Source organism: Scyliorhinus torazame, chromosome 18 (assembly GCF_047496885.1).
Source record: "Scyliorhinus torazame isolate Kashiwa2021f chromosome 18, sScyTor2.1, whole genome shotgun sequence".
Taxonomy (NCBI): Eukaryota; Metazoa; Chordata; class Chondrichthyes; order Carcharhiniformes; family Scyliorhinidae; genus Scyliorhinus; species Scyliorhinus torazame.
Window position 1 is genome coordinate 110,407,166 of NC_092724.1, and position 25,547 is coordinate 110,432,712.

The window sequence follows — 25,547 nt, forward strand, 5'->3', positions numbered from 1 at the left end:
TGCACAAAAGAAAGATAAATGATCTTTTCATGTCTGCAGTCCTGACAGATCAAAGGATTTTAGAACTGATGCTTCGTGCTGGTGTTCGAGCATTAAGCTAACTATAAAATAGGCACTTTATTACCATTTTTGTACAACCTGTGTTTGGTGTCAATGAGCTGATGCTTTGAGATTATATTCGTTGAGAACTTTTGAAGTAATCCATGTGAGAAAAAACTGCACACATCATAGCTATTCAGTCCATCGATATACTGCCTCCACATACATTATAAAAAAGCTTTTTGGAGACTTCAAATGCTGCCGAAACTGCCACCGGACCTGCAGCGCGGCCACCACCACTGACTCATCGAATACTTCCCTGGGGCCATTGGGAGTGCCGCCGTCACCAGTATCCGCAACCCTGACCCCCTGCAAGAGTCTGCCTCCATCCTCAGCCACAAAGCCTCTACCACTCTATTTACGTTTTGGATGTATTAATTAAATTTAAATTCAACCTAATATGCCATCTTGCATAAAATCTTCAATTTTCTTTCATCAGCATAATGACTGGCAGAGTGACTGGGTTAACTTCTTTACTCGGCAACGACTTCAGGTGCAGTTAGATTTAATCGAAAAGGAATATGCTGACCGTGAAGCCAGGGATCTCTGGTCAAAGCTTCAGGTACAAATACTGTGACACAAATCTTTAATACCGAAGCTTAACCAAGTGACTTGAATAAATTTGACAGAATAATCTCATCATGCTGAAAGGCTTATTATACAAAATTAGTTATTGATTCTTAAATAATTGCTAATTGTTATTTTCATCATTAAAACTTGGCTCAGTTGAGAGCGTGCTCCCCTCAGAGTCAGATATTTGTGGGTTTAAATCCTGTTGAATGCTGTCCGGAATAGTAACTCACTTTGACTCCTCTAATTCCTCCTCCTGTTGGGGATGGATTCCTTTACTTACAGCTCAACTGAGCTTGTGGACGGTCTATGCTGTGGAATCAGCACATTACCCAAACTACCATGGGGTTCATGTATTTGCAACAATGAACTGCACCCCCAGGCCACGAATCATGCCTCTTTAGATTAACGGTTGCTATTTTGCTTTCCAGTTGAAGATACCTGCTCTGTTTCATGACATGGAAATTATGCCAGCTCTCCTTCACGGAGACCTATGGGGAGGAAACATTGGACAAGTAGAAGATGGTCCAGTCATTTTTGATCCTGCCTCTTTCTACGGCCACTCTGAGTTCGAACTAGCAATATCTGGAATTTTTGGAGGGTTTGGCACTGGCTTCTACACAGCATACCATAACAAAATTCCCAAGGCACCGGGGTTTGAGAAGCGACTGAAACTTTACCAACTCTTCCATTACCTGAATCATTGGAATCATTTTGGGTCAGGGTACAGAGGATCGTCAGTCAGCATAATGAAAGCTTTGATTCTGTAATTATCTCATACTCGGAGATAAACTAGTATTAAAAATCATTCCTGTCTGATCACAAAGTATGTCCTTCAGATGACTTAAGAAAAGTTATACCAAGAAACTTGTATTTGAAGGAAGATATATTCTTTAATGTGAATTATAAAATTAATTGTAAGGTACTTATTACTAACTGAACAAGATTTCATTGAACATTGACGTCTGAGATTTAGCTGCGATTTCGTACTTCAAAATAACATTTGCAATAACTATGTAGCTGCAAAACAAATAAAGTGATAACTTGCAAGTTTGAAATATTCACCTTTGTCTTGCTATCTTTTCACAAAATTTAAAATGTCATTTTGTTTACTTACTCTGATAGGTAAGACTGATCTGATTTATGAGAGTTATTACGTTTTGTAAAACAGGATTCAATTATCAGTTTATATTTGTCACTATGAATTAAATCCAAGGAAGGTCATGAATGAGGTTGATTCTATCTTCTATCCCTTAAATACTTAATGTTTTTCAAGCAACCTATTCCTTTTCAAAAATCCTTGACAACTCAGCATCAGAGGTTAATCAGAGAATGTCACATCCAACTACAGTCTGCTTGGGGAAAATCAATTATGCATGTCCTTTAATTCTTTTTACAATTATCTTAAACTAGAATCTTGCCAAGCAGTGGAATCAATCTTACATTCAACCCTTCAATAACCTACTAGACCTCATCAGGGCTCCCTGCAACTTTCTCAGTTCCAGTTAAGATAAGATTTCTTCACAGGTATAAAATATTTCCCTGATAACCGCCCTGGCCATTGAGATAATGAAAGCAGAAAATCAATTAAAAGTAGAAAATTACAGAAACTGAACATTTAGTCAATAAGGAAATTTAGCTTCACAACAGACCCGACTTCGTGCAGATTGGCATAACAATAAGTCAGGTTACCTGCTGAGAGCCAGTCACTGTAACAATTATTGAAGATAATCATTCCAGTTCTTTATTTTACTTCCTAGTTTGTTGCATGTGAATATTCTCCATGTATTAACTATTTGAAATGATATGGAATCATGACTGTGTAATGTTTAAATACTTATTACAACTGTATTCATGAATTTTAAAGGCTTTAAAACTTAATGACACAGCAACTCGAAACTTAGTTATTGTGAAATTATCATTATGATATTCAAAGATTATTAATGTGGCCATCTAGCTTATCATTTGTTTTCCTGTTGCGAGCTTTTGTAACAGTTTTCCTCTCATTAAGTTTGATGTTGTATCTAGCACGTGGATCAACAACAGAATCAAGTTGAGTTGTGGAGTATTTTCTGTCGTTTTGTGCTGTGGAGTGATCTATAATTGTAGCTTGTTCAAATTTCTGAAAACCTTTGAATATTTGAAAATCTATTTCTGCCTTTGGACATTTGAAAAATGCTATTTCTGGATGCTATTTACCTACTAAAAGGTAAACTGAGAAAAATCCCTCAGACCAGATTTAGAACTTGCACAGTGGCTAATGAAACAAAAATGTACGCAATTGTTCTTGTGAGCACGTGTATCAGTTTTCCTAAATTGTGGTTTATAAGTCCATTGTAGTTTGATCATGTGGGAGCAACAGTGTATACTTCTCAATACAGATGCAAGGACTAACTTTTTCTGTCAAATCTTTGAAACAATTAACTGACTATAATAAATACTCCACAAATTAGAGCAGAATTGATGCTAGATTCTGCCAATAGTGCACCCCAAGTGTTGAAAGCATGCATTTCTGTGAACAGGAATGACATGTGGAAAGTGTGTCTTTAAAATGAAAGGAAATTCAAAGTGTCTAATTCAAAATAATAGATATTTTATTACTTTAATAAATATTTTAACAAATTACATTGAATGGTCAGGAATGTTTTTGTTGTCCCTAACAGAATTGTTCCAATAGGTTGATTACACAACAGTGTGCTTTCACTGGTTGCATTAGTATCTAAGGCAGATTAATTATGCATGTAAGACCACAAGAATTACCATTGGCAGACTTAAAAAAGAAAATCATTGTATCACTAATAATTCATGTGGCTTCAGATACAGTGTGCTGCAACCTATTTTCAGGGTGATATTTTCAGTCAGCAGTGACTGTCTATTTTATATTGGCAGTTTTGTGTCTTTCTCTTTGTGGAAATCTCAGTCTCTTTCTTTGACTTAGTAAGGGTATTTTAAAAAAATAAACCCCTTTTAATGTTGCACAGATTGGTTATGAAAACAATTGTATATTCTTGATTGTTTTTATTTTAAACCTCAATTTTGCCAAATATTTGTTATCGCTATTGACTTATACAACACTTTGTGTTTTCTTTAGGCATTGTTGGAACGCAATAATAGGATACATTTTGCTTTGCAATAATGTTACTTGCAGTTATAAACATGTGGTGCCTTGTGGCCCTATTACTAAACACTTGGGTGGGGCCACTTTTTAATGAAGAGAGTCATGTTACAGAGATAAGAGAGAGGAATAGGTGGTCTGTTGGATACTTTTCAAAATTGGGAGTTGGTACATGCAGAAAGTGAGAGTGGTAGAAAACTGATTCATTCTTGCATCACATTCAGAATCTATCCATCGTAGCAACTTGCCAGAAACCTATTTTTGGTGAGCAAAGCTTCACTCGTTGCTTTTTGGTCACAGTTTTCTCCCAGTTGCTATTTTTTGAAGATGCTTGGAGCATGGACACAGGATTTCCTCAATGCTGTCTTGTCTGCACTGAGACAACTGAGTTGGGTGCACAGAGTGTAAAATGGGTGTGTGGTGAGAGAGGGAGTTCGGTGAAGAAGGTCCTGAGGTGCTCCTTTTGTTATCAATCTTTTTACAGCCTCCAGCAGCTGGTTCTTTCTTTGGTACAGGGGAATAAACTGATTGGTGAGTAACTGGTAAGTTGTAACTTCTTCTAATTGTAATAATAATTTTTAAAATTACAGTAAGTGGTTCAGGTGTATTCTATTCCTTCAGTGTAAAAACAATGTTGGTAAGGTTAATAAAACTAAAAAGGAAAATAAATAAGTGAATTATATAATTAAGTAATTAATTAAAACACATTCAGGATGACAGGATAGGTGATGTGTGAGGACTTTGGCATGTGGAAGCATCTGGATGCAAGTCTGATTCAAGGTAATCACATTAACTCTAAGTATTTGCAACTCAAGCAGCTTTGGCTTAGAGTCATTGAGCTAGAGGCTGAGCTGCAGATATTGCAACACACCAGGGAGGGGGAAAGTTATCTGAATGCTTTGTACCAGGAAGCAGTCACACTACTTAGGATAGGGTTTTTCCGATTTCGTAAGTGGTCAGGGGTAGGAGACTGTGACTGATTGAGGCAGGTAAGAGGATCCAGAAGGAAGATGTGCAGGAGCCTCAACCTTTGCAATTGATGAATAGGTTTGATGGTTTCTCAGTTTGTTTGAATGAGAATGCGGGCTGTAGGATGAGCTGACCGACCACGGTACAGGAAGCCATTCAAATGGGGGCAACAACAAGAAATGTAGTGGTAGTAGGGTAAATATACTGAAGGGGATTGACACAGTTCTCTGCTGCAAAGAGCAAGAGTTGAGAAAGTTGTGTTGTCTGCCTGGTACCAAGGTTCAGGACATCTGCTCAGGACTTGCAGTGGGAAGGGGAGGATCTAGTTGTTGTGGCCCATGTAGATACCAATGACATGGGTAGAACTAAGAATGATGTTCTGCATAGAGTATGAGGAGCTAGACATTACATTGAAAAGTATAACCTCAAACTTAATAATCTCCGGGTTATTACCGGAGCCATGTGCAAACGGACTCAGACTGGTTTGGGAGAAGTGAGTTCCAATTTGTGGGCTGGCACCAGTATTAGGGAAAGTGTGGTCTGTACCATTGGAACGATCTACAGCTGAACCAGCTGGAACTGGTGTTCCAGCAAACTGCAGAACTAGGGAAGTAGGGAGAGTTTTAAACAAAGTTTGGGGGGGGGGGGTGGGGTGGGCGCACAATGGATCACATTTGGGAAGATGTGGGAATCAAAGAGTAAAGACAAGGCAAGAGAGAAAGTTATTAATATGGCAAATGATAACAGAACGTGACAGGAAAGGGGACAGTGCAAATCTAAGAGTAAAACAACAGTCAAGGCTAAAGGTTACAAAAATATTCAAAGAACAAAACTAAAGGCTATCTGAATGCACGTAGCATTTGAAACAAACCAGATGAACTGACAGGGTAAATAGAAATAAATAAGTACAATTTGATGACCATGACAAAGACATGGCTGCAAGATGGGACCTGAATATTGAAGTGTATGTGACTTTTAAAAAATATAGATTTTATTGAGGCATTTATATATTTACACATCATGGGTATGTGACTTTTAAGGACAGGAAGTCAGCAAAAAAATGGAAGGGCTCTATTAGTGATGGTAATAGCACATTTGAGAGGGATGACCTGAGTTCAGGGAACTAGGAAGAAGAAGCGGTTTGGGGTGAGATGAGAAATAACAAAAGCAAGAAGTCACTTGTGGGAATGGTGTATATGCCCCCTAATTGTAACCACGTGGTAGGTCAGAGTATGAAGGAAAGATAATGGGAGCTTGTTGGAAAGGTACGGTGATAACCATGGGAGATTTTAATCAGATGGGCAAATATAGCCTGCAAGTAGTTATCTGTGGTTAACTAAAATGGTTAAAGATAGTATCAAACTTAAAGAATAAGCATTTTATTGTGCAAAGACAGGTGTCAGGTCAGAACATTGGAAATAAGATAAAGAACAGCAAAGAATGACAAAAAGATTGAGATAGAGAATCGGCCATAATCATACTGAATGGGCCAAATGACAACTCTTATTTTCTAATATTCTAAAAGATTAATAAAGAGGAAATATGAGAGAAAGATAGCTAGAAATATAAAAGTAGACAGTAAGAGTTTCTATAGATAATTAAATAAACGAGTTAACAAAGTGAGCATTGGTTCTTTAGAAATTGAGTCAAGGGAATTAATGGAAAATAAAGAGACGGTAGATGCATTGACTGGCATTCTACATTGGTCTTCACTAAAGATGATACAAGAAACCACCCAGAAAGAGCAGTAAAGCAGGAATTGGAAGGGAGGGAGGAACTCAGCAAAATTACAGTTAGCAGGAAGTAGTACTTAACAAATTGTTGGGACTGCAGGCTGACAAATCCCTAGATCCTGATGGACTTCATCCTGGGGTCTTAAAGAAAGTGGCTAGTGAGATAATGGGTGCATTAGCTTTAATTTTCTAAAATTCCCTGGATTTGGGGAAGATGCCATTTGATTGGAAAATAGCAAATGTAATTCCTTTATTCAAGAAGGGAGGGAAACGGAAAGCAGGAAACTACAGACCAATTAGCTTGACATCGGTGATAGGGAAAATGTTGGAAGCTATTATTAACGATGTTATGTCGGACACATAGAAAAAGTCATGCCACTTCCGGTGGCGGCCATGGAGGAGTAGGTCGCAACATTTGATAGCTCCCGCCTGTAATGGACTTTCGGACCTTTTCCCTGATTATCCTGGGATTTTCTGGGATAAATCAGCGAACTGTGCTACAGTAAGGAGGTTTCCCTCTCTGGTGTATGGAGAATTGGACCAGAAGTGGCCATGAGAAACGACTCAGTCCTGGTAGCGAGAAGCAAGAGGAGCTGGTACAGCGGGACAGCATGGCAGATGGCAAGGGCCGAGGAGAGACGGCACAGTGGTCAACGGAGCAGCTGGTGAAGTTTTTTGAGGACTGCTTCGCCAAGCTGAAAAAGGATACTCTGGACCCGATCAAGGCTTCGATTGATCAAGTAGTCTTGAATCGGGAGATCCAGGGGAAAGCGATACGGGAGATCGAACAAAAATTATCCGACCAGGAGGACTATATAACCGTGCTGGAGAACAAGGTTGAGGTGCTGGATGATCGCCAGAAGAGGATGCTGGAGGACATGGAGATTAGGTCCAGGAGGCAGAACCTCCGAATCGTTGGCCCCCCTGAAGGCAGTGAAGGATCGGATGTGAGGGCATATGTGACGGACATGCTGGAGAAGTTGATGGTGGCTGGGGCGTTCCCTCGGCCCCTGGAGGTGGAGAGCGCATAGAGCCCTCGCGAGAAAGCCAAGGGCGAATGAACAGCCGAGGGCCATGGTGGTACATTTTCACTGGCATTCAGATAAAGAGCACGTCCTGCAGTGGGCCAAGAAAGAACGGAGCAGCAAATGGGAGAACTGAGTTGCGTATTTAGCAGGATCTGGGAGCAGAGTTGGCCGAGAGACGGGCTGGGTTCAATCGGGCAAAGGCGACCCTCTTAAAGAAGGGGGTGAAGTTTGGGATGCTGTACCCAGCACGGCTGTGGGTTACACACGAGGAGCGAGGCTTTTATTTTGAGACGCCGGACGATGTATGGGCATTCATTAAAGAAAAGAAGCTGGAGACGATTTAAAGGACACTTAAGTTGCGGAGAAGTTTTGTAGCTCGTATTACTGTACTGGTTTTTCAAAATAAAAGAGATTTCATGTCATTCTGGGGGAAATTGTGGGTTGCGGTGATGGTGGTAGGGTGCTTTGCCGTGCAGGGATTTGATGGGGGTGGGGGGGAGGGGGTCTTCAAGTTAGAGCTTTTCTTTGGGAGACGGGATTTTGCCTTAAGGGACTGTCTCTTCACTGGTTTCTGTTAATTGCATCTTTTTGTTTGTTTTTGCTGCTGTTTACTTGGGAATGTGATGCTGTTAATAGGTTTATTCATGTGGGGGGAGAGGTTCGAACAATAGGGAGACAGACTGTTTGGTGCCGGGGGCGGACGTTATCGGGGTCAGCATGGTACAGCTGACTCTCGGAAGCGCAGTGGTGGGTGAGCAAGTGTTAAACTGGTGCTTGGCCTGGGGATGAGGTTTCTGGTGCTGTTGGGGGGACGGGGGGAAGACTGCTTTGCTGACAGGGGAGGAACTATTTTCGGGGAATAAATGGGAGATCGGGAGCGGCTGCTGCTCATGGGGGTACTCGGGGAAGCGGGGGGCGTTGACCCGGGGCTGGCCTAAAAAGGGTGATGGTTAGTTGGCGAGGGGGGGGGGGGGGAGAGCCGGGTGGAAGCCCCCCCCCCGGCCAGGCTGATTACGTGGAACATGAGAGGGCTGAATTGACCGGTCAAGAGGGCTCGCGTGTTCGCGCATCTAAGGGAACTGAAGGCAGACGTGGCTATGCTGCAGGAGACACATCTTAAGGTCATAGATCAGACGAGTTTGAGGAAGGGTTGGGTTAGCCAGGTGTTCCACTCAGGGCTGGACTCAAAGACCAGGGGGGTAGCAATTTTGATTAGTAAGCGAGTGGCATTCGAGGCTGGGCGAATCGTGTCAGATAAGGGGGGTAGGTACATAATGGTGAGTGGAAGGTTGGAGGGTGTACGAGTGGTGCTCGTGAACATATATTCTCCGAATTGGGACGATGTGGAGTTTATGAGGCGGGTATTGGGTAAGATCCCGGACTTAAGAGTCGCATAGCCTGATTATGGGGGGGGGGGGGGGACTTTAACAGTCATTGATCCGGAATTGGATCAGTCAATATCTAGGTCAAGGAGGAAGCTGGCTGTGGCAAAGGAATTGAAGGGCTTTATTGCACAAATGTGGGGTATAGAACCATGGAGGTTTATACGGCCGAGGGCGTAGGAGTTTTCTTTTTTTCTCACGTCCATAAGGTTTACTCTCGTATTGACTTTTTAGTTCTGAGCAGGGCGCTAATACGTGGTGGTGGGGACGGAATACTCGGCAATTGTAGTCTCGGATCATGCCCCACATTGGGTGGATTTGCGGGTTGGCGAGGAGAGAGGGCAATGTCCGTTATGGAGACTGGATCTGGGATTGTTAGCGGATGCAGCGGTCTGCGGGCGGGTGAATAAGTCCATTCAGAACTATCTGGAAGCAAATGACACGGGAGAGGTATCTGCAGCGACGGTGTGGGAAGCTCTGAAGGCGGATGTTAGAGGGGAGCTAATTTTGATTCAGTCCCAGAGGGAAAAGGAGGAACGGGCGGAGAGGGAGAGATTAGTGGAGGAGATACTCCGGGTGGACAGGAGATACGCGGAAGCCCCAGATGCGGGGCTCCTGAGGGAGCGACGGAAGCTCCAGGCAGAGTTTGAGTTGTTGACCACAGATAAAGCAGTGGAACAGTTGAGGAAGGTTTATGAGTACGGGGAAAAGGCAAGTAGGCTGTTGACGCAACAGCTTAGGAAGAGAGAGGCAGCCAGGGAGATTAATAGAGTGAAGAATAGGGACCGGAACATGGTCTTGGACCCAGGGAGGGTGAACAAAATGTTTAAAGAATTTTACAGTAAATTATGTGAGTCGGAGCCCCCGGCTGGTGTGGAGGAGACGAAGCAATGTTTGGATCGGTTGGAGTTTCCGAGGGTGGAGGAGGACCTAGTGGAGGGGCTGGGAGCCCCAATTGAGATGGAGGAAGTTATCAAGGGGCTGGAGGACATGCAGTCGGGCAAAGCTCCAGGGCCGGACGGCTGCCCGGTGGAATTTTATAAGTTCTTAGGGATATTGAACCCACTGCTGGTGAGGACGTTTAACGAGGCTAGAGAGAAGGGAATCCTCCCCCCGACAATGTTGCAGGCCACGATTTCACTTATTCTTAAACGGGAGAAGGACCCTGAGCAGTGTGGGTCATATAGGCCAATCTCGCTTCTGAATGTAGATGCCAAGTTGTTGGCTAAGATATTGGCCACAAGGATAGAAGATTGCGTTCCGGGCGTGATAGGGGAGGACCAGACGGGACCCGTTAAGGACAGGCAGCTCAAGGCCAATGTGCGGAGTCTTCTAAATGTTATTATGATGCCCTCAGAGAGAGGAAAGGCGGAGGTGGTGGTAGCGATGGCTGCGGAGAAGGCCTTTGATCGGGTGCAGTGGGAGTACCTGTGGGAGGTGCTGGGAAGATTTGGCTTTGGAGAAGGCTTTATGGGCTGGGTGCGGTTGCTCTACCAGGGGCCTGTAGTGAGCGTACGTACAAACCGGCTGGGGTCGGGGTATTTCAAATTACATCGAGGGACGAGGCAAGGGTGCCCCCTCTCCCCGTTACTGTTTGCTCTAGCTATAGAGCCACTGGCCATGGCGCTGAGAGCTTTGAGGAACTGGCAGGGGTTGGTTGGGGGGAGGGGGGGGTGGGAGAGTATCGGGTCTCGCTCTGTGCGGATGATTTGCTCTTGTACATTTCGAACCCACTGGAGGGGATGGGAGAGATCATGCGGACCTTGGGGGAATTTGGCAGTTTTTCGGGGTATAAATTGAACATGGGGAAGAGCGAAATGTTTGTGATTCAGGCTGGAGGGCAGGAGGAGAGACTGGGGGAGCTGCCGCTTAGAATGGTAGGTAAGAGCTTTCGCTATCTGGGAATCCAGATAGCTCGGAAATGGGAGGCACTGCATAAGCTTAATCTATCCCAGTTGGTAGAGCAAATGGAAGAGGACTTTAAGAGATGGGACATGCTCCCGTTGTCACTGTTGGGGAGGGTTCAAACCGTAAAAATGACTGTCCTCCCCAGATTTCTGTTTGTCTTTCAGTGCCTCCCCATCTTCATCCCTAAGGCCTTTTTCAAGCGGGTGAACAGGATCATCTCTGGCTTTGTATGGGCGAATAAAACCCCGCGGGTGAAGAGAATATAGTTGGAGCGTAGTCGGGGGGAGCGTGGGTTGGCGCTGCTGAACTTCTGCAACTACTACTGGGCGGCTAACATCGCCATGATTCGGAAGTGGGTAATGGGGGAGGGTTCGGCATGGGAGCGGTTGGAGGCGGCGTCTTGTAAAGGCACCATTCGGGGCATTGGTAATGGCACCTCTGCCATTCTCGCCGGCCCAGTACTCCACAAATCCGGTGGTAGTGGCGGCTCTGAGGATCTGGGGGCAATGGAGGAGGCATAAGAATGTGGAAGGTGTGTCGGTCTGGACCCCGATTTGCAACAACCACAGGTTTGCTCTGGGCAGGCTGGACGGCGGGTTCCAGAGCTGACGAAGGGCAGGAATTAGAAGGATGGGGGATCTATTTATAGACTGGAGCTTTCCCAGCTTGAAGGCACTGGAGGATAATTTTAAACTGCCGCCAGGGAATGGTTTTAGATATTTGCAAGTGCGAGACTTCCTGTGAAAACAGGTGCCGGCCTTTCCGCTGCTGCCGCCGCGGGGGATACAGGATAGAGTAGTGTCCGGTACCTGGGTGGGGAGGGGAAAGTGTCGGATATCTACCAGGTGCTGATGGAGGTGGAGGAAACTCCGGTGGAGGAGCTTAAGGGCAAGTGGGAGGATGAGCTAGGTGGAGAGTTAGAGGCAGGTCTATGGGCGGACGCCCTAAGCAGGGTCAATTCCTCCTCTTGATTGGTGAGTTAACGTGAAAAAAGGGTAACCATAAATGGGTCCTTTTCTGGGATGTAATGAGTAATTGCTACCGGGGTCAGTGCTGGTGCCTCAACCTTCTCCAATTTATGACTTTGATGAAGGGACAGCGGGTTTAGTTGCTAAATTTGCTGATGATGCACAGATAGGTAGGAATGTAAGTTGTGAAGAGGACATAAGAAGGCTACAGGGGACATAGATAGGTTACATGAGTGGGAAAACAATCTGACAAATGCAGTATAATTTGGGTAACTGAAATTGACATACAGAAAAGCAGAGAGTAATTTTGTTAACTGCGTGTGGGGCACAGACATACGATCTGATTCAAAGCTTAATGTCCCCAGATGCCCTGATACCAAAAGATTTGCACAGATTGTAGAGTTCTTTTCTTTTTAAAAGTAAATTTCGAGTACCCAATTATTTTTTTTCCAATTAAGGTGCAACTTAGCATGGCCATGCACATCTTTGGGTTGTGGGGGTGAAACCCACGCAGACATGGGGAGAATGTGCAAACTCCACACGGACAGTGACCCAGGACCGGGATTCGAACCCGGGTCCTCAGCGCTGTAGTCCCAGTGCTAACCACTGTGCCACATGCCGCCCACAGATTGTAGAGTTATTCAAAGTGGGCTACCACCCCAAGTTCCCAGTAATATTACAGAGTTACAAGTTTAATTCAGCTAAGAGAGAGCCAGAGGAGACCATTGCAGCCTTTGTGGCAAGGCTAAAGAGGTTTTCAGGGCATTGCAATTTGGGGATTACGTTAAATGAGATGCTAAGAGATCACTTCATATGTGCCATTAACAGTGAAGCCATATAAAAGAAGCTATTGGCAGAATCAGAAGTTGATTTTAAAAAGATGCGAGAGATTGCTTTAGCCATGGAAAGTGCAGAGAGGGGCTCCCAGGAGTTGCCAAGTGCTCTGAGCAGCACAGTACACCAGTTAGAGTGGGAAACCACAAGCAGCAGCGGTGCCAGGAGTGAAGGTGCAGGTCCAAGTAAGGAAATGAATATGGAGACTGGAAGAGCTAAAAGGTAGAAAAGCTTAAACCCCCAGTCGAGGATGAACCCAGAATGCACATTGTACTACAGATGTGGGGGAAGACACCCCAAAGCGTATGCAGATTTAGGGAAGCTGAATGCTTCAGGTGCAGGAAAAAAGGACATTGGAGACAGAAGTGCAAGTACAAGCAGAGCCTGCCTAGATTGATAAGTACAGCACCAGTATTCTGTATGGAAGATGGTCCTGAGGCAGAGTGGAAAGCTATGTCTGTCAATAATGTAAATGTGGGCAAAGTAGCCCTGATCACAGTGAGGTTAGTGGTAAATGAAAAGGCCTTACGGATGGAAGTGGACAATGGGGCCTCAACCACTGTGATGGGGGAGCAGACCCACCGGTACCTTAAAGAAGGGATCCAACTTCGGAGGTTGAAGAACACTGGCACCAAACTGACGACATAAATGAGGAAGGCCATAACGATAATAGGCACAACAATGAGTTCAGTGTTATGGGTCCGGGTTTACAGAACCCCAAAGTGTTTAATGGAATTCAACCGACCCACAACTTTTAATAGATTGTGGTGTGTGAAGCACACGGCGTACTCTCCAGGTGTGATACAGCAGAAATGGACAAATGGTTTTTAAAACAAAACCATGTTTATTCTATGAACTCAAGTTAACCCTTTTAAAACAAACATTGAATATCTTAACACCCATTACTTCAAAGATAACCCCAAAAGACTACAACACTAAATAATCCTTCAAACTGTTCCTTTAAACATCCAAAAGACTTCAACCTTCAAAAACAGACAATAGGTTACATTCAATATATTTATAGTCTTTGGATTGCAGAAATCAACAGACCAGCTCTGTGTTTCTTCCTGTAGCTCACCGCAAAACACACAGACACTCCCAGCTGCATTCTCCAACTGAAACTCAAAAAAGCAGAAGTGAGCTCAGCTCCCCCCACCCTCTGACAGCACTTCAGTAATATGATAAGCTCCATTTCTTAAAGGTACATTGCTTAAACATCCATTTCTTAAAGGTACTCTCACATTGGAGACCTAAGTGCAAGTACAAGCAGAACCTGCCTAGATTTATAAGTACAGCACCAATATTTTGTATGGAAGATGGTCCTGAGACAGAGTGGAAACCTATGTCTGTCAATAATGTAAATGTGGGCAAAGTAGCCCCGATCACAGTGAAGTTAGTGGTAAATGAAAAGGCCTTACAGATGGAAGTGGACAATGGGGCCTCAACCACTGTGATGGGGGAGCAGACCCACTGGTACCTTAAAGAAGTGGTCCAACTTCGGAGGTTGAAGAACACTGGGACCAAACTGACGACATAAATGGGGAAGGCCATAACGACGGCAGCACAAGTGATTAGCACTGTGGCTTCACAACGCCAGGGTCCCAGGTTCGATTCCCTGCGGAGTCTGCTCGTTCTCCCCGTGTCTGCGTGGGTTTCCTCCGGGTGCTCCGGTTTCCTACCACAGTCCCAAGACATGCAGGTTAGGTGGATTGGCCATGATAAATTGCCCTTAGTGACCAAAAAGGTTAGGAAGGGTTATTGGGTTACGGGGATAGTGCTTAAGTGGGTCGGTGCAGACTCGATGGGCTGAATGGCCTCCTTCTGCACTCTATGTTCAACATGCCACCTCCCCCCAAGAAAAAAAAACCCCATCAACTTCAAGATGGTTTCATTTTTCACCTTTGCACAATCAATTAAGAAATGCACACAGTAAAAACACTTTACCGGTTCAAAAAAACAACAGCCGCAAACATGTATAATAATATAGTCCATTTTTTTTCTTTCGTTCTTCTTCCTCCAACCGAAATCCTTCCGTTCATCACATTCGTGACAAAGCATCGGCTATCACGTTTTCCCGTCCTGCCACATGTACTATTTTGAATAAAATGGCTGTAACAATAAACTCCAACGAAACAGCCTCGCATTGTTATTCCAGAATCGCTCCAAAAACGTCAACGGATTATGATCAGTATATATAATGGTGTCAGACGGATTGCTGGTCACATAAATGTGAAATTGTTGCAAAGCCAGCACCAAACTCAAAGTCTCCTTCTCAATCGTCGAATATTTTTTCTGGTGAGAATTCAATTTCTTTGAAAAATAACCAACAGGCCGCTCTGGCCCTTCGTCGTCGTCTTGTAGAAGCACCGCACCTACGCCCACATCACTTGCGTCAACAGCCACTTTGAATGGTTTGGTATAATTTGGGATGACTAACACAGGAGCAGTGGTTAACACAGCCTTCAGGCCATCAAATGCCTATTGACACTCCGCTGTCCACTGGAATTTGTTACGCTTCTTGTGCAAGTCCGTCAGTGGAGCGACCACACTGCTAAAAATTGGTACAAATTTCCGGTAAAATCCACTCATACCAAGAAATCGCATTATTTCCCATCGTGTCGCGGGTATCGGAAACTCCCCAATAACTTTCGTTTTCACATCCCATGGGACCAATCGACCCTGTCCGATTGTATGGCCAAGGAAAGTGACTTGGGCTTTTCCAAATTCACTTCTGGCTAGGTTTATCACCAAACTCGCCACCTGAAGTCGATCGAATAACTCCATAAGATGTTTTAAATGTTCTTTCCATGTCTGGCTGAAAACTACCAGATCGTCGATATATACCGCACAATTGGGTAATCCTGAAACAACTGTATTAGTTAACCGTTGAAATGTGGCTGGGGTGTTTTTCATGCCAAATGGTATAACTTTGAATTGGTATATACCATCTGGAGTCACAAAGCTGAAATCTCCTTTGCCCTTTCGGATAAAGGTACCTGCCAGTAACCTTTAAGTAAATCCAATTTGGAATTGTCCCACTTTCTCAATGCAATCCTCCAAACGTGGGATAGGATAAGAGTCCATTCTTGTAACTGCATTCACCTTTCTATAGTCCACACACAGCCGTTGGGTACCGTCTGGTTTAGGTACCATCACTATGGGTGAGCTCCATTGGCTGCAACCCACTTCAATTATGCCATTTTTAAGCATACTCTCAATCTCTTTGTTAACCTGTGCCAATTTTAAAGGATTAAGTCTATATGGATGTTGTTTGACAGGAACAGCATTTCCCACATCTACATCATGTATAGCCATTTTAGTACTTCCCAATTTATCTCTACAAACTTGCCCATGTGATATCAATAACTCTTTCAGGTCAGTTCGTTTTTCCTCTGGAACGTAATTTAACAATTCATCCCAATTTTTAAGAACATCCTTATTTTCCAATTTAATTTGAGGTATGTCAAATTCACAGTCATCTGGATTTGGTTTGTCACTTTGAGTTAGAATCATTAAAACCTCCTTTTTCTCTCCTTCCCTTTCAAAGTACCTTTTAAGCATATTCACATGACACACTCAGTGAGTCTTCCTGCTATATCTGGTGTTTTTACCACATAATTCACCTCACTTAATTTCCTTTCAATCTGATAAGGTCCACAAACCTAGCTTTCAAAGGCTCCCCTACCACTGGTAACAACACTAAAACTTTATCTCCACTGGCAAAACTACGAACTTTGGATTTCTTGTCCCGCTACCCGTTTCATCACATTTTGTGCAACTTTCAAATGTTGTCTAGCCAATTCACCTGCTCTATTTAATCGTTCCCTAAAATTTGACACGTAATCCAATAGTGTAATTTCCGATTTCTCACCCACCAATTTTTCTTTCCGATTTCTCACCCACCAATTTTTCTTTAATCAATTTAAGTGGTCCTCTTACCTCATGACCAAAAATTAGTTCAAAAGGACTAAATTTGGTTGACTCATTTGGTGCATCCCTAATTGCAAACAGTACGAATGGAATTCCTTTATCCCAATCCTCTCGATAATCTTGACAATAAGCCCTCAACATTGTCTTTAATGTCTAATGCCACCTTTCTAACGCTCCCTGCGATTCTGGATGGTACGCAGTCGATTTAAATTGTTTTATTCCTAAACTATCCCTAACTTCTTTGAATAATTTTGAGGTAAAATTTGACCCTTGATCCAATTGAATTTCTGTGGGTAGTCCATATTTAGTAAAGAATTTAAGTAACTCCTCCACAATCTTTTTAGCTGTAATATTACGTAATGGAATGGCCTCTGGAAACCTAGTAGACATATCCATTATATATATTTTTTTTAATAATATTTTATTGAAAATTTTTGGTCAACCAACACAGTACATTGTGCATCCTTTACACAACATTGTAACAATACAGATAATAATGACCTTTTTAAATTTAAACAAAAACAACAACTAATAAATAAATATTAAATAACAAAAAAATAAAAACTAGCCCTAATTGGCAACTGCCTTGTCTCAGTCTCCCCTTCGTCTCTCATTTCCCTATATATATCCGACACCTTACCGTCCCCCACCCATTTCTTTGAGATGACTCTGTCCTGCACCTCTTGTGTCGGGAGCTGCGGGAATTCCCTCACCTGTTGCCTCGCAAAAGCCCTCAATTGCATGTACCTGAATGCATTCCCTTGGGGCAACCCATATTTCTCGGTCAGCGCTCCTAGACTCGCAAACTTCCCATCCACAAATAGATCTTTCAATTGCGTTATACCTGCTCTTTGCCACATTCCATATCCCCCATCCATTCCCCCCGGGGCAAACCTATGGTTGTTTCTTATCGGGGACCCCCCCAGTGCTCCGGTCTTTCCCCTATGTCATCTCCACTGTCCCCAAATCTTCAGTGTAGCTACCACCACCGGACTCGTGGTATAGTTCCTTGGTGAGAACGGCAATGGGGCTGTCACCATAGACTGCAGGCTGGTCCCCCTACAGGACGCCCTCTCTAATCTCTTCCACGCCGCTCCTTCCTCCTCTCCCATCCACTTACTCACCATTGAAATATTAGCGGCCCAATAATACTCACTTAGGCTCGGTAGTGCCAGCCCCCCCCATCCCTACTACGCTGTAAGAATCCCTTCCTCACTCTCGGAGTCTTCCCGGCCCAAACAAAACCCATGATACTCTTTTCTATCCTTTTGAAAAAAGCCTTCGTGATCACCACCGGGAGACACTGAAACACAAAGAGGAATCTCGGGAGGACCACCATCTTAACTGCCTGCACCCTCCCTGCCATTGACAATGCTACCATATCCCATCTCTTGAAATCTTCCTCCATCTGTTCCACCAACCGCGTCAAATTTAGCCTGTGCAATGTGCCCCAATTCTTAGCTATCTGGATCCCCAGGTAACGAAAGTCTCTTGTTACCTTCCTCAACGGTAGGTCTTCTATTTCCCTACTCTGCTCCCCTGGATGCACCACAAACAGCTCACTCTTCCCCATGTTCAATTTATACCCTGAAAAATCCCCAAACTCCCCAAGTATCCGCATTATTTCTGGCATCCCCTCCGCTGGATCCGCCACATATAGTAGCAGATCATCCGCATATAAAGATATCCGGTGTTCTTCTCCTCCCCTAAGTATTCCCCTCCATCCCTTGGAACCTCTCAGCGCTATCGCCAGGGGCTCAATCGCCAGTGCAAACAGTAATGGGGACAGAGGACATCCCTGCCTTGTCCCTCTATGGAGCCGAAAATATGCCGATCCCCGTCCATTCGTGACCACACTCGCCACTGGGGCCCTATACAACAGCTGCACCCATCTAACATACCCCTCTCCGAACCCAAATCTCCTCAACACCTCCCACAGATAATCCCACTCCACTCTATCAAATGCTTTCTCGGCATCCATCGCCACTACTATCTCCGTTTCACCCTCTGGTGGGGCCATCATCATTACCCCTAACAACCTCCGTATGTTCGTGTTCAGCTGTCTCCCCTTCACAAACCCAGTTTGGTCCTCATGAACCACCCCCGGGACACATTCCTCTATTCTCATTGCCATTACCTTGGCCAAGACCTTGGCATCTACATTGAGGAGGGAGATTGGTCTGTAGGACCCGCATTGTAGCAGATCCTTTTCCTTCTTTAAAAGAAGCGATATCGTTGCTTCTGACAGAGTCGGGGGCAGTTGTCCCCTTTCCTTTGCCTCGTTAAAGGCCCTCGTCAGTAGCGGGGCGAGCAAGTCCAGATATTTTCTGTAAAATTCAACTGGGAATCCGTCCGGTCCCGGGGCCTTTCCCGTCTGCATGTTCCTAATTCCTTTCACCACTTCTTCTACCGTGATCTGTGCTCCCAATCCCATCCTTTCCTGCTCTTCCACCTTGGGAATTTCCAGCCGATCCAAAAACTCCATCATTCTCTCCCTCCCATCCGGGGGTTGAGCTTCATACAATTTTTTATAAAATGTCTTAAACACTTCATTCACTCTCTCCGCTCCGTCTCTCCATCTTCGTCTCTCACCCCCCCTATTTCCCTCGCTGCTCCCCTTTTCCTCAATTGGTGTGCCAGCAATCTGCTCGCCTTCTCTCCATATTCATACTGTACACCCTGCGCCTTCCTCCATTGTGCCTCTGCAGTGCCTGTGGTCAGCAAGTCAAATTCCACATGCAGCCTTTGCCTTTCCCTATACAGTCCCTCCTCCGGTGCTTCCGCATACTGTCTGTCCACCCTCAAAAGTTCTTGCAACAACCGCTCCCGTTCCTTACTCTCCTGCTTCCCTTTATGTGTCCTTATTGATATCAGCTCCCCCCTAACCACCGCCTTCAACGCCTCCCAGACCACTCCCACCTGGACCTCCCCATTGTCATTGAGTTCCAAGTACTTTTCAATGCATCCCCTCACCCTTAAGCACACCCCCTCATCCGCCATTAGTCCCATGTCCATTCTCCAGGGTGGACGCCCTCTTGTTTCCTCCCCTATCTCCAAGTCTACCCAGTGTGGGGCATGATCCGAAATGGCTATAGCCGTATATTCCGTTCCCCTCACCCTCGGGATCAATGCCTTACCCAACACAAAAAAATCTATGCGTGAATAGACTTTATGGACATAGGAGAAAAACGAGAACTCCTTCCTCCTAGGTCTACTGAATCTCCACGGGTCCACCCCTCCCATCTGCTCCATAAAATCCTTAAGCACCTTGGCTGCTGCCGGCCTCCTATCAGTCCTGGACTTCGACCTATCCAGCCTTGGTTCCAACACCGTGTTAAAGTCTCCCCCCATTATCAGCTTTCCGGTCTCTAGGTCTGGGATGCGTCCTAGCATTCGCCTCATAAAATTGGCATCGTCCCAATTCGGGGCATACACGTTTACCAACACCACCATCTCTCCCTGTAATTTGCCACTCACCATCACGTATCTGCCCCCGTTATCCACCACTATAGTCTTTGCCTCGAACATTACCCGCTTCCCCACTAATATAGCCACCCCCCTGTTTTTCGCATCCAGCCCCAAATGGAACACCTGCCCTACCCACCCTTTGCGCAACCTAACCTGATCTATCAGTTTCAGGTGCATTTCCTGTAACATGACCACATCTGCTTTAAGTTTCTTAAGGTGTGCGAGTACTCGTGCCCTCTTTATCGGCCCGTTAAGCCCCCTCACGTTCCACGTGATCAGCCGAGTTGGGGGGCTTCCCACCCCCCCCCCTTGCCGGTTAGCCATCATCTTTTTCCAGCTTCTCGCCCAGTTCCCACGCAGCTGTATTTCTCCCAGACGGTGCCCCCCCGCCCATCCTTTCCCGTACCCACTCCCCCCTTTCCCCAGCAGCAGCAACCCAGTAATTCCCCCCTCCCCCCCCCCCCCGCTAGACCCCCCGCTAGCGTAATTACTCCCCCCATGTTGCTCCCAGAAGTCAGCAAACTCTGGCTGACCTCGGCTTCCCCCCGTGATCACGGCTCGCCCCGTGCGGCGCCCCCTCCTTCCTGCTTCTCTATTCCCGCCATAATTATCATAGCGCGGGAACCAAGCCCGCGCCTCTCCCTCGGCCCCGCCTCCCATGGCCAACGCCCCATCTCCTCTCCCTCCCCACCTCCCCCCATCATCACCTGTGGGAGAAAGAAAAGTTACCATACCGCAGGATTAATCATACAATCCCTCTTCGCCCCCCCCCCACTCGTCCCACCACTTTGTCCAAACGTTCATTTTCGTAGTCCAATCATTCCAATTTTTCTTCTACAATAAAAGTCCACGCTTCGTCCGCCGTCTCAAAATAGTGGTGCCTCCCTTGATATGTGACCCACAGTCTTGCCGGTTGCAGCATTCCAAACTTCATCTTTTTTTTGTGAAGTACCGCTTTGGCCCGATTAAAGCTCGCCCTCCTTCTCGCCACCTCCGCACTCCAATCTTGATAGACGCGGATCACCGCGTTCTCCCATTTACTACACCGAGTTTTCTTTGCCCATCTAAGGACCATTTCTCTATCCTTAAAACGGAGAAATCTCACCACTATGGCTCTGGGAGCTTCTCCTGCTCTCGGTCCTCGCACCATAACTCGGTATGCTCCCTCCACCTCCAACGGACCCGTCGGGGCCTCCACTCCCATTAACGAGTGCAGCATCGTGCTCACATATGCCCCGACGTCCGCCCCCTCCACACCTTCAGGAAGGCCAAGAATCCTCAAGTTGTTCCTCCTTGCGTTATTTTCCAATGCCTCCAACCTCTCCACAGATCGTTTCTGGTGTGCCTCCTGTATCTCCGACTTCACCACCAGGCCCTGTATATCGTTTTCATTCTCTGCTGCTTTCGCCTTCACGACCCGAAGCTCCTGCTCCTGGGTCTTTTGTTCCTCTTTCAGCCCTTCAATCGCCTGTAATATCGGGGCCAACAACTCTTTCTTCATTTCCTTTTTTATCTCCTCCACGCAGCGTTTCAAAAACTCTTGTTGTTCAGGGCCCCATATGAAACTGCCACCTTCCGACGCCATCTTGGTTTCTGCTTGCCTTCCTTGCCGTTGTTCCAAAGGATCCGCTGCAATCCGGCCACTTTCCTCTCCTTTTTCCATCCGTGTCCAGGGGGAACACCCTTCTGGTTTACCGCACGGTGTTTTCAGCCGTTAAAATTGCCGTTGGGGCTCCTATCAAGAGCCCAAAAGTCCGTTTCACAGGGAGCTGCCGAAACGTGCGACTCAGCTGGTCATCGCCGCACCCGGAAGTGACATATCCATTATAGACAAAAGATATTGATTCCCACTTTTTGTTTTAGGAAGCGGTCCTACACAATCAATTAGGACCCTTGTAAAAGGTTCCTCAAATGCTGGAATGGGTATTAAGGGCGCTGGTTTTATCACTGCTTGAGGTTTCCCTATCACTTGACATGTGTGACATGATTGACAAAATTTAACTACATCTTTATGTAGTCCAGGAAAATAAAAATGTTTCTGGATTTTAGCTTGAGTTTTCCTTATCCCCAAATGACCTCCCACTGGTACCTCATGTGCCACTCGCAACACCTCCTTTCTATACCCTACCGGCAATACTACTTGATGAACCTTTGCCCACTTTTCATCCGCCTGCATATGTACAGTTCTCCATTTTCTCATTAAGACATCACTTTTTCGGTAATAACACTCTGGTATACTCTCAGATTCCTCTTCCGTATATGCTTTCTGATATATCTGTTTTATTTCTACATCTTTCTGTTGTAACTCCGCCAATTTTCCTGAACTAAAAATATCCACCTCATCCTCCACCTGTTCTTGTTCTTTTTCAACTATTTGATCAAAAATCGTTTCTGATAATTACACATCCACTTCATCTTCACTCTTTGATTTCTCCTCTTGTCTTAACCTGTGACTTTGCGACCTTTTTGCTACACAATCCGTAAAAATACCAGGATATTCGTCCTTCAACACTTTAGTTGTCTGATTTTCTACTGGCTTATCAACCACAGAAGGCATCACTCCCACTTGCGATCCAGCTATATCATTACCCAAGATAAACTGTATTCCTGGACAAGATAGTTTCTTAAATTTCTAAACCTTTGTCTGTAAGCTTCAGGCACTAGCTCATATGCACTTAAGATGGATTTTTTCACCTCCTCATACGTTCCAGATACCTCGTCCAGTAGTGATGCAAACACTTCATTAGCTCTACCTACCAGCTTTGTTTGAATCAGTAATACCCACATGTCCTGTGGCCAAATTTGTTTAGCTACCTTCTCAAGTGAAATGAAAAAGGCTTCTACCTCCTTCTCGTCAAACCTTGACAATGCTTGGACATATTTAAATAGATCCCCACCACATCTTCGACTATGACGCTCTGTCTCACTATCCTCATCAATCTTATCCAACTGTATGTTTCCCTGTGCGTCTGCCAATTTTAACTGATTTTCATGTTTCATAGCCATTTTATGAAGTTCAAACTCTATCTCTTTTTCCCTTTCCTCTCATTCTCTTTCTTTGTTTCTTTCTTCTCTCCCCTTTTCTTTTTCTCTCATTGCATATTCAAGCTGCTTTAATTCTTTTTCATGTTCAAATTGCTTAATCTGCAACTGGAGCGTTGCCATTTCTAATGAGTCAGAATGTATCTCAGGCACATTTAAATGCTCAGCTACAGCGGTAAGCACCTCATCTTTTCGCATTTGGCCAGGCAATGTTAACTGCAATGCTTTTGCCAAATCTAACAGTCTGCTTTTAGTCTCTGTCCGTAAGGTATTGCGTGTTACCGTGTCCACCCCCAAAAACTCCTGAGCCTCTGAAAGAGCCATTATCCACAACACACTCCCCACTTAAACTAAAATACCACACCTGAAAAGCAACCACAATATGCTCACCTCTTACTGTCTTTAAGTTCGTTAAGCCAATCCAATCGATAGACTTTTATCCCCCCCTCGAGCCTCCAATTGTTATGGGTCCGTGTTTACAGAACCCCAAAGTGTTTCATGGAGTTCAACCAACCCACAACTTTTAATAGATTGTGGTGTGGGAAACACACGGCGTACTCTCCAGGTGTGATACAGCAGAAATGGACAAATGGTTTTTAAAACAAAACAATGTTTATTCTATGAACTCAAGTTAGCCTATTAAAAACAAACATTGAATATCTTAACACCCATTACTTCAAAGATAACCCCAAAAGACTACAACACTAAATAATCCTTCAAACTGTTCCTTTAAACATCCAAAAGACTTCAACCTTCAAAAACAGACAATAGGTTACATTCAATATATTTATAGTCTTTGGATTGCAGAAATCAACAGACCAGCTCTGTGTTTCTTCCTGCAACTCACAGCAAAACACACAGACACTCCCAGCTGCGTTCTCAAACTGAAACTCAAAAAGCAGAAGTGAGCTCAGCTCCCTCCACCCTCTGACATCATTTCAGTAATATGATCAGCTCCATTTCTTAAAGGTACATTGCTTAAACATCCATTTCTTAAAGGTACTCTCGCATGACACCAGTAAGCTATCAACAGCAATCCGCTCAGCTGCCTTTAGTCATGGTGACTGATCAAAGTCCGAGCTTAATGGGATGGGACTGGCTCCAGGAGATCAACGTAAATTAGCGAGAGATTTCTAACACCCAAGCACCTGAAGCATTCAGCTTCCCTAAATCTGCATCCGCCTGGGGGTGGCTTCCCCCACATTTGCAGTACTATGTGCCTTCTGGGTTCATCCTCGACTGTCTGTTTAAGATCATCAGCAAGTACCAAGATGTTTTCCAGGAAGAACTGGGAAAAATAGAAGGAACCAAGGCAAGAATTCATTTAACCCAGGAGGCTCCCCAAATTTTTCACTGCTGGACCTGTGCGTATGCGTTATTGGAGAAGTTCGAAACAAAGTTGAAAAGACTGGAAGACCTAGGCATCATTCAACCAGTGCGATTTGCAGAATGGTGTTATGGGCCAGGGTTTAGAAAACTCCAAAGTATATCATGGAGTTCACCTGACCTACCACTGTTTATCGATTTTGGTTACGATGCGCACATGGGCCTACCTTTCAGGTGTTATTCAACAGAGGCCTTAAGCAATTTAATCAAAAACAAGCTTTATTCTACGAATTTAGTTAACATTTTTATAAACACACACAGTAAGCATTTTTATCAACTACAAACATAAATACCCCACACAGCTACAGTAATCTATGTATCACCCTTAATAAATTCCCCCCTGTAACTGTTCCAATTTAATAACAAGATCCCATAAATCAGAAACCCCTTTACAAAGGTGTGGCCCAACACATGCACTCTTACTATCTTTAAGACTTGGTATGGATACACCTGTTTCCTTTCCAAAACAACAGGTTTGAATTCCTTCCAGAAAACAGTGATCACTTTTAAGTAATCAAATAATCTGGAAACAGCTTTTAAACTGAAGATAGAGAGATACTCCTTTCCAACCTGTGCAATACAAAACCAGGTCAAGCTCAAAGCGAAAGTAAAACTCAGAGCCACAGCCCAGCTCCAACCACACAATGACATCACCGAAGCCATGTGATAAGACAAAAACATTTCCTAAAGGGACACTCCCATGACAATGGGCAGCCCCCATTGTGCCAGTAGTGAAACTGAGCTGAGCTGCTGATGGGTCATTGGTTGAGGACCAGGTTAAGCGTGGTGTTCGCAAATTTAGCAGGGAGGTTGGAGACAAGCCAGAGGAACCAGGAGAGGAATCACGATTCATTGAAAAGTGCAAGTGCATTTGAGCTCAAACTTCACCTTCTCCAGGGTCAAAAACTCCAACCAGACCCCTTGCCATACCGAAGCACAGGTTGGAGAGACTGACCTCCACCCCAACAAGACTGATTACTAGCGATCAGCAAGGTGAAGGCAAGGTTTCCACACCCACCTGCAACTCGGGCAGGTCTGACACCCCGAAAATGGCTACGCGGGGACCAAGCTCCATATTCGTATGCAAGGCCTCCGAGATTGTGCTGAATACCTCG

The 25,547-nt window shown here is 44.8% G+C and overlaps 1 protein-coding gene across 4 annotated transcripts in view; it reads left to right on the forward strand.

Annotated features, from left to right (window-relative positions):
• The window catches only part of fn3krp (fructosamine 3 kinase related protein), a 41,535-nt gene extending 39,804 nt beyond the window's left edge, over nt 1-1,731 (forward strand). For all 4 annotated transcript variants that reach the window (XM_072483140.1, XM_072483142.1, XM_072483139.1 and 1 more), the window contains 2 exons: nt 539-661; nt 1,101-1,731. In XM_072483140.1, the coding sequence (XP_072339241.1) occupies nt 539-661; nt 1,101-1,439 (462 nt within the window). In that variant the 3' untranslated portion in view covers nt 1,440-1,731. The remainder of the gene's footprint in view (nt 1-538; nt 662-1,100) is intronic.
• The last annotated feature ends 23,816 nt before the right edge of the window (nt 1,732-25,547 follow it).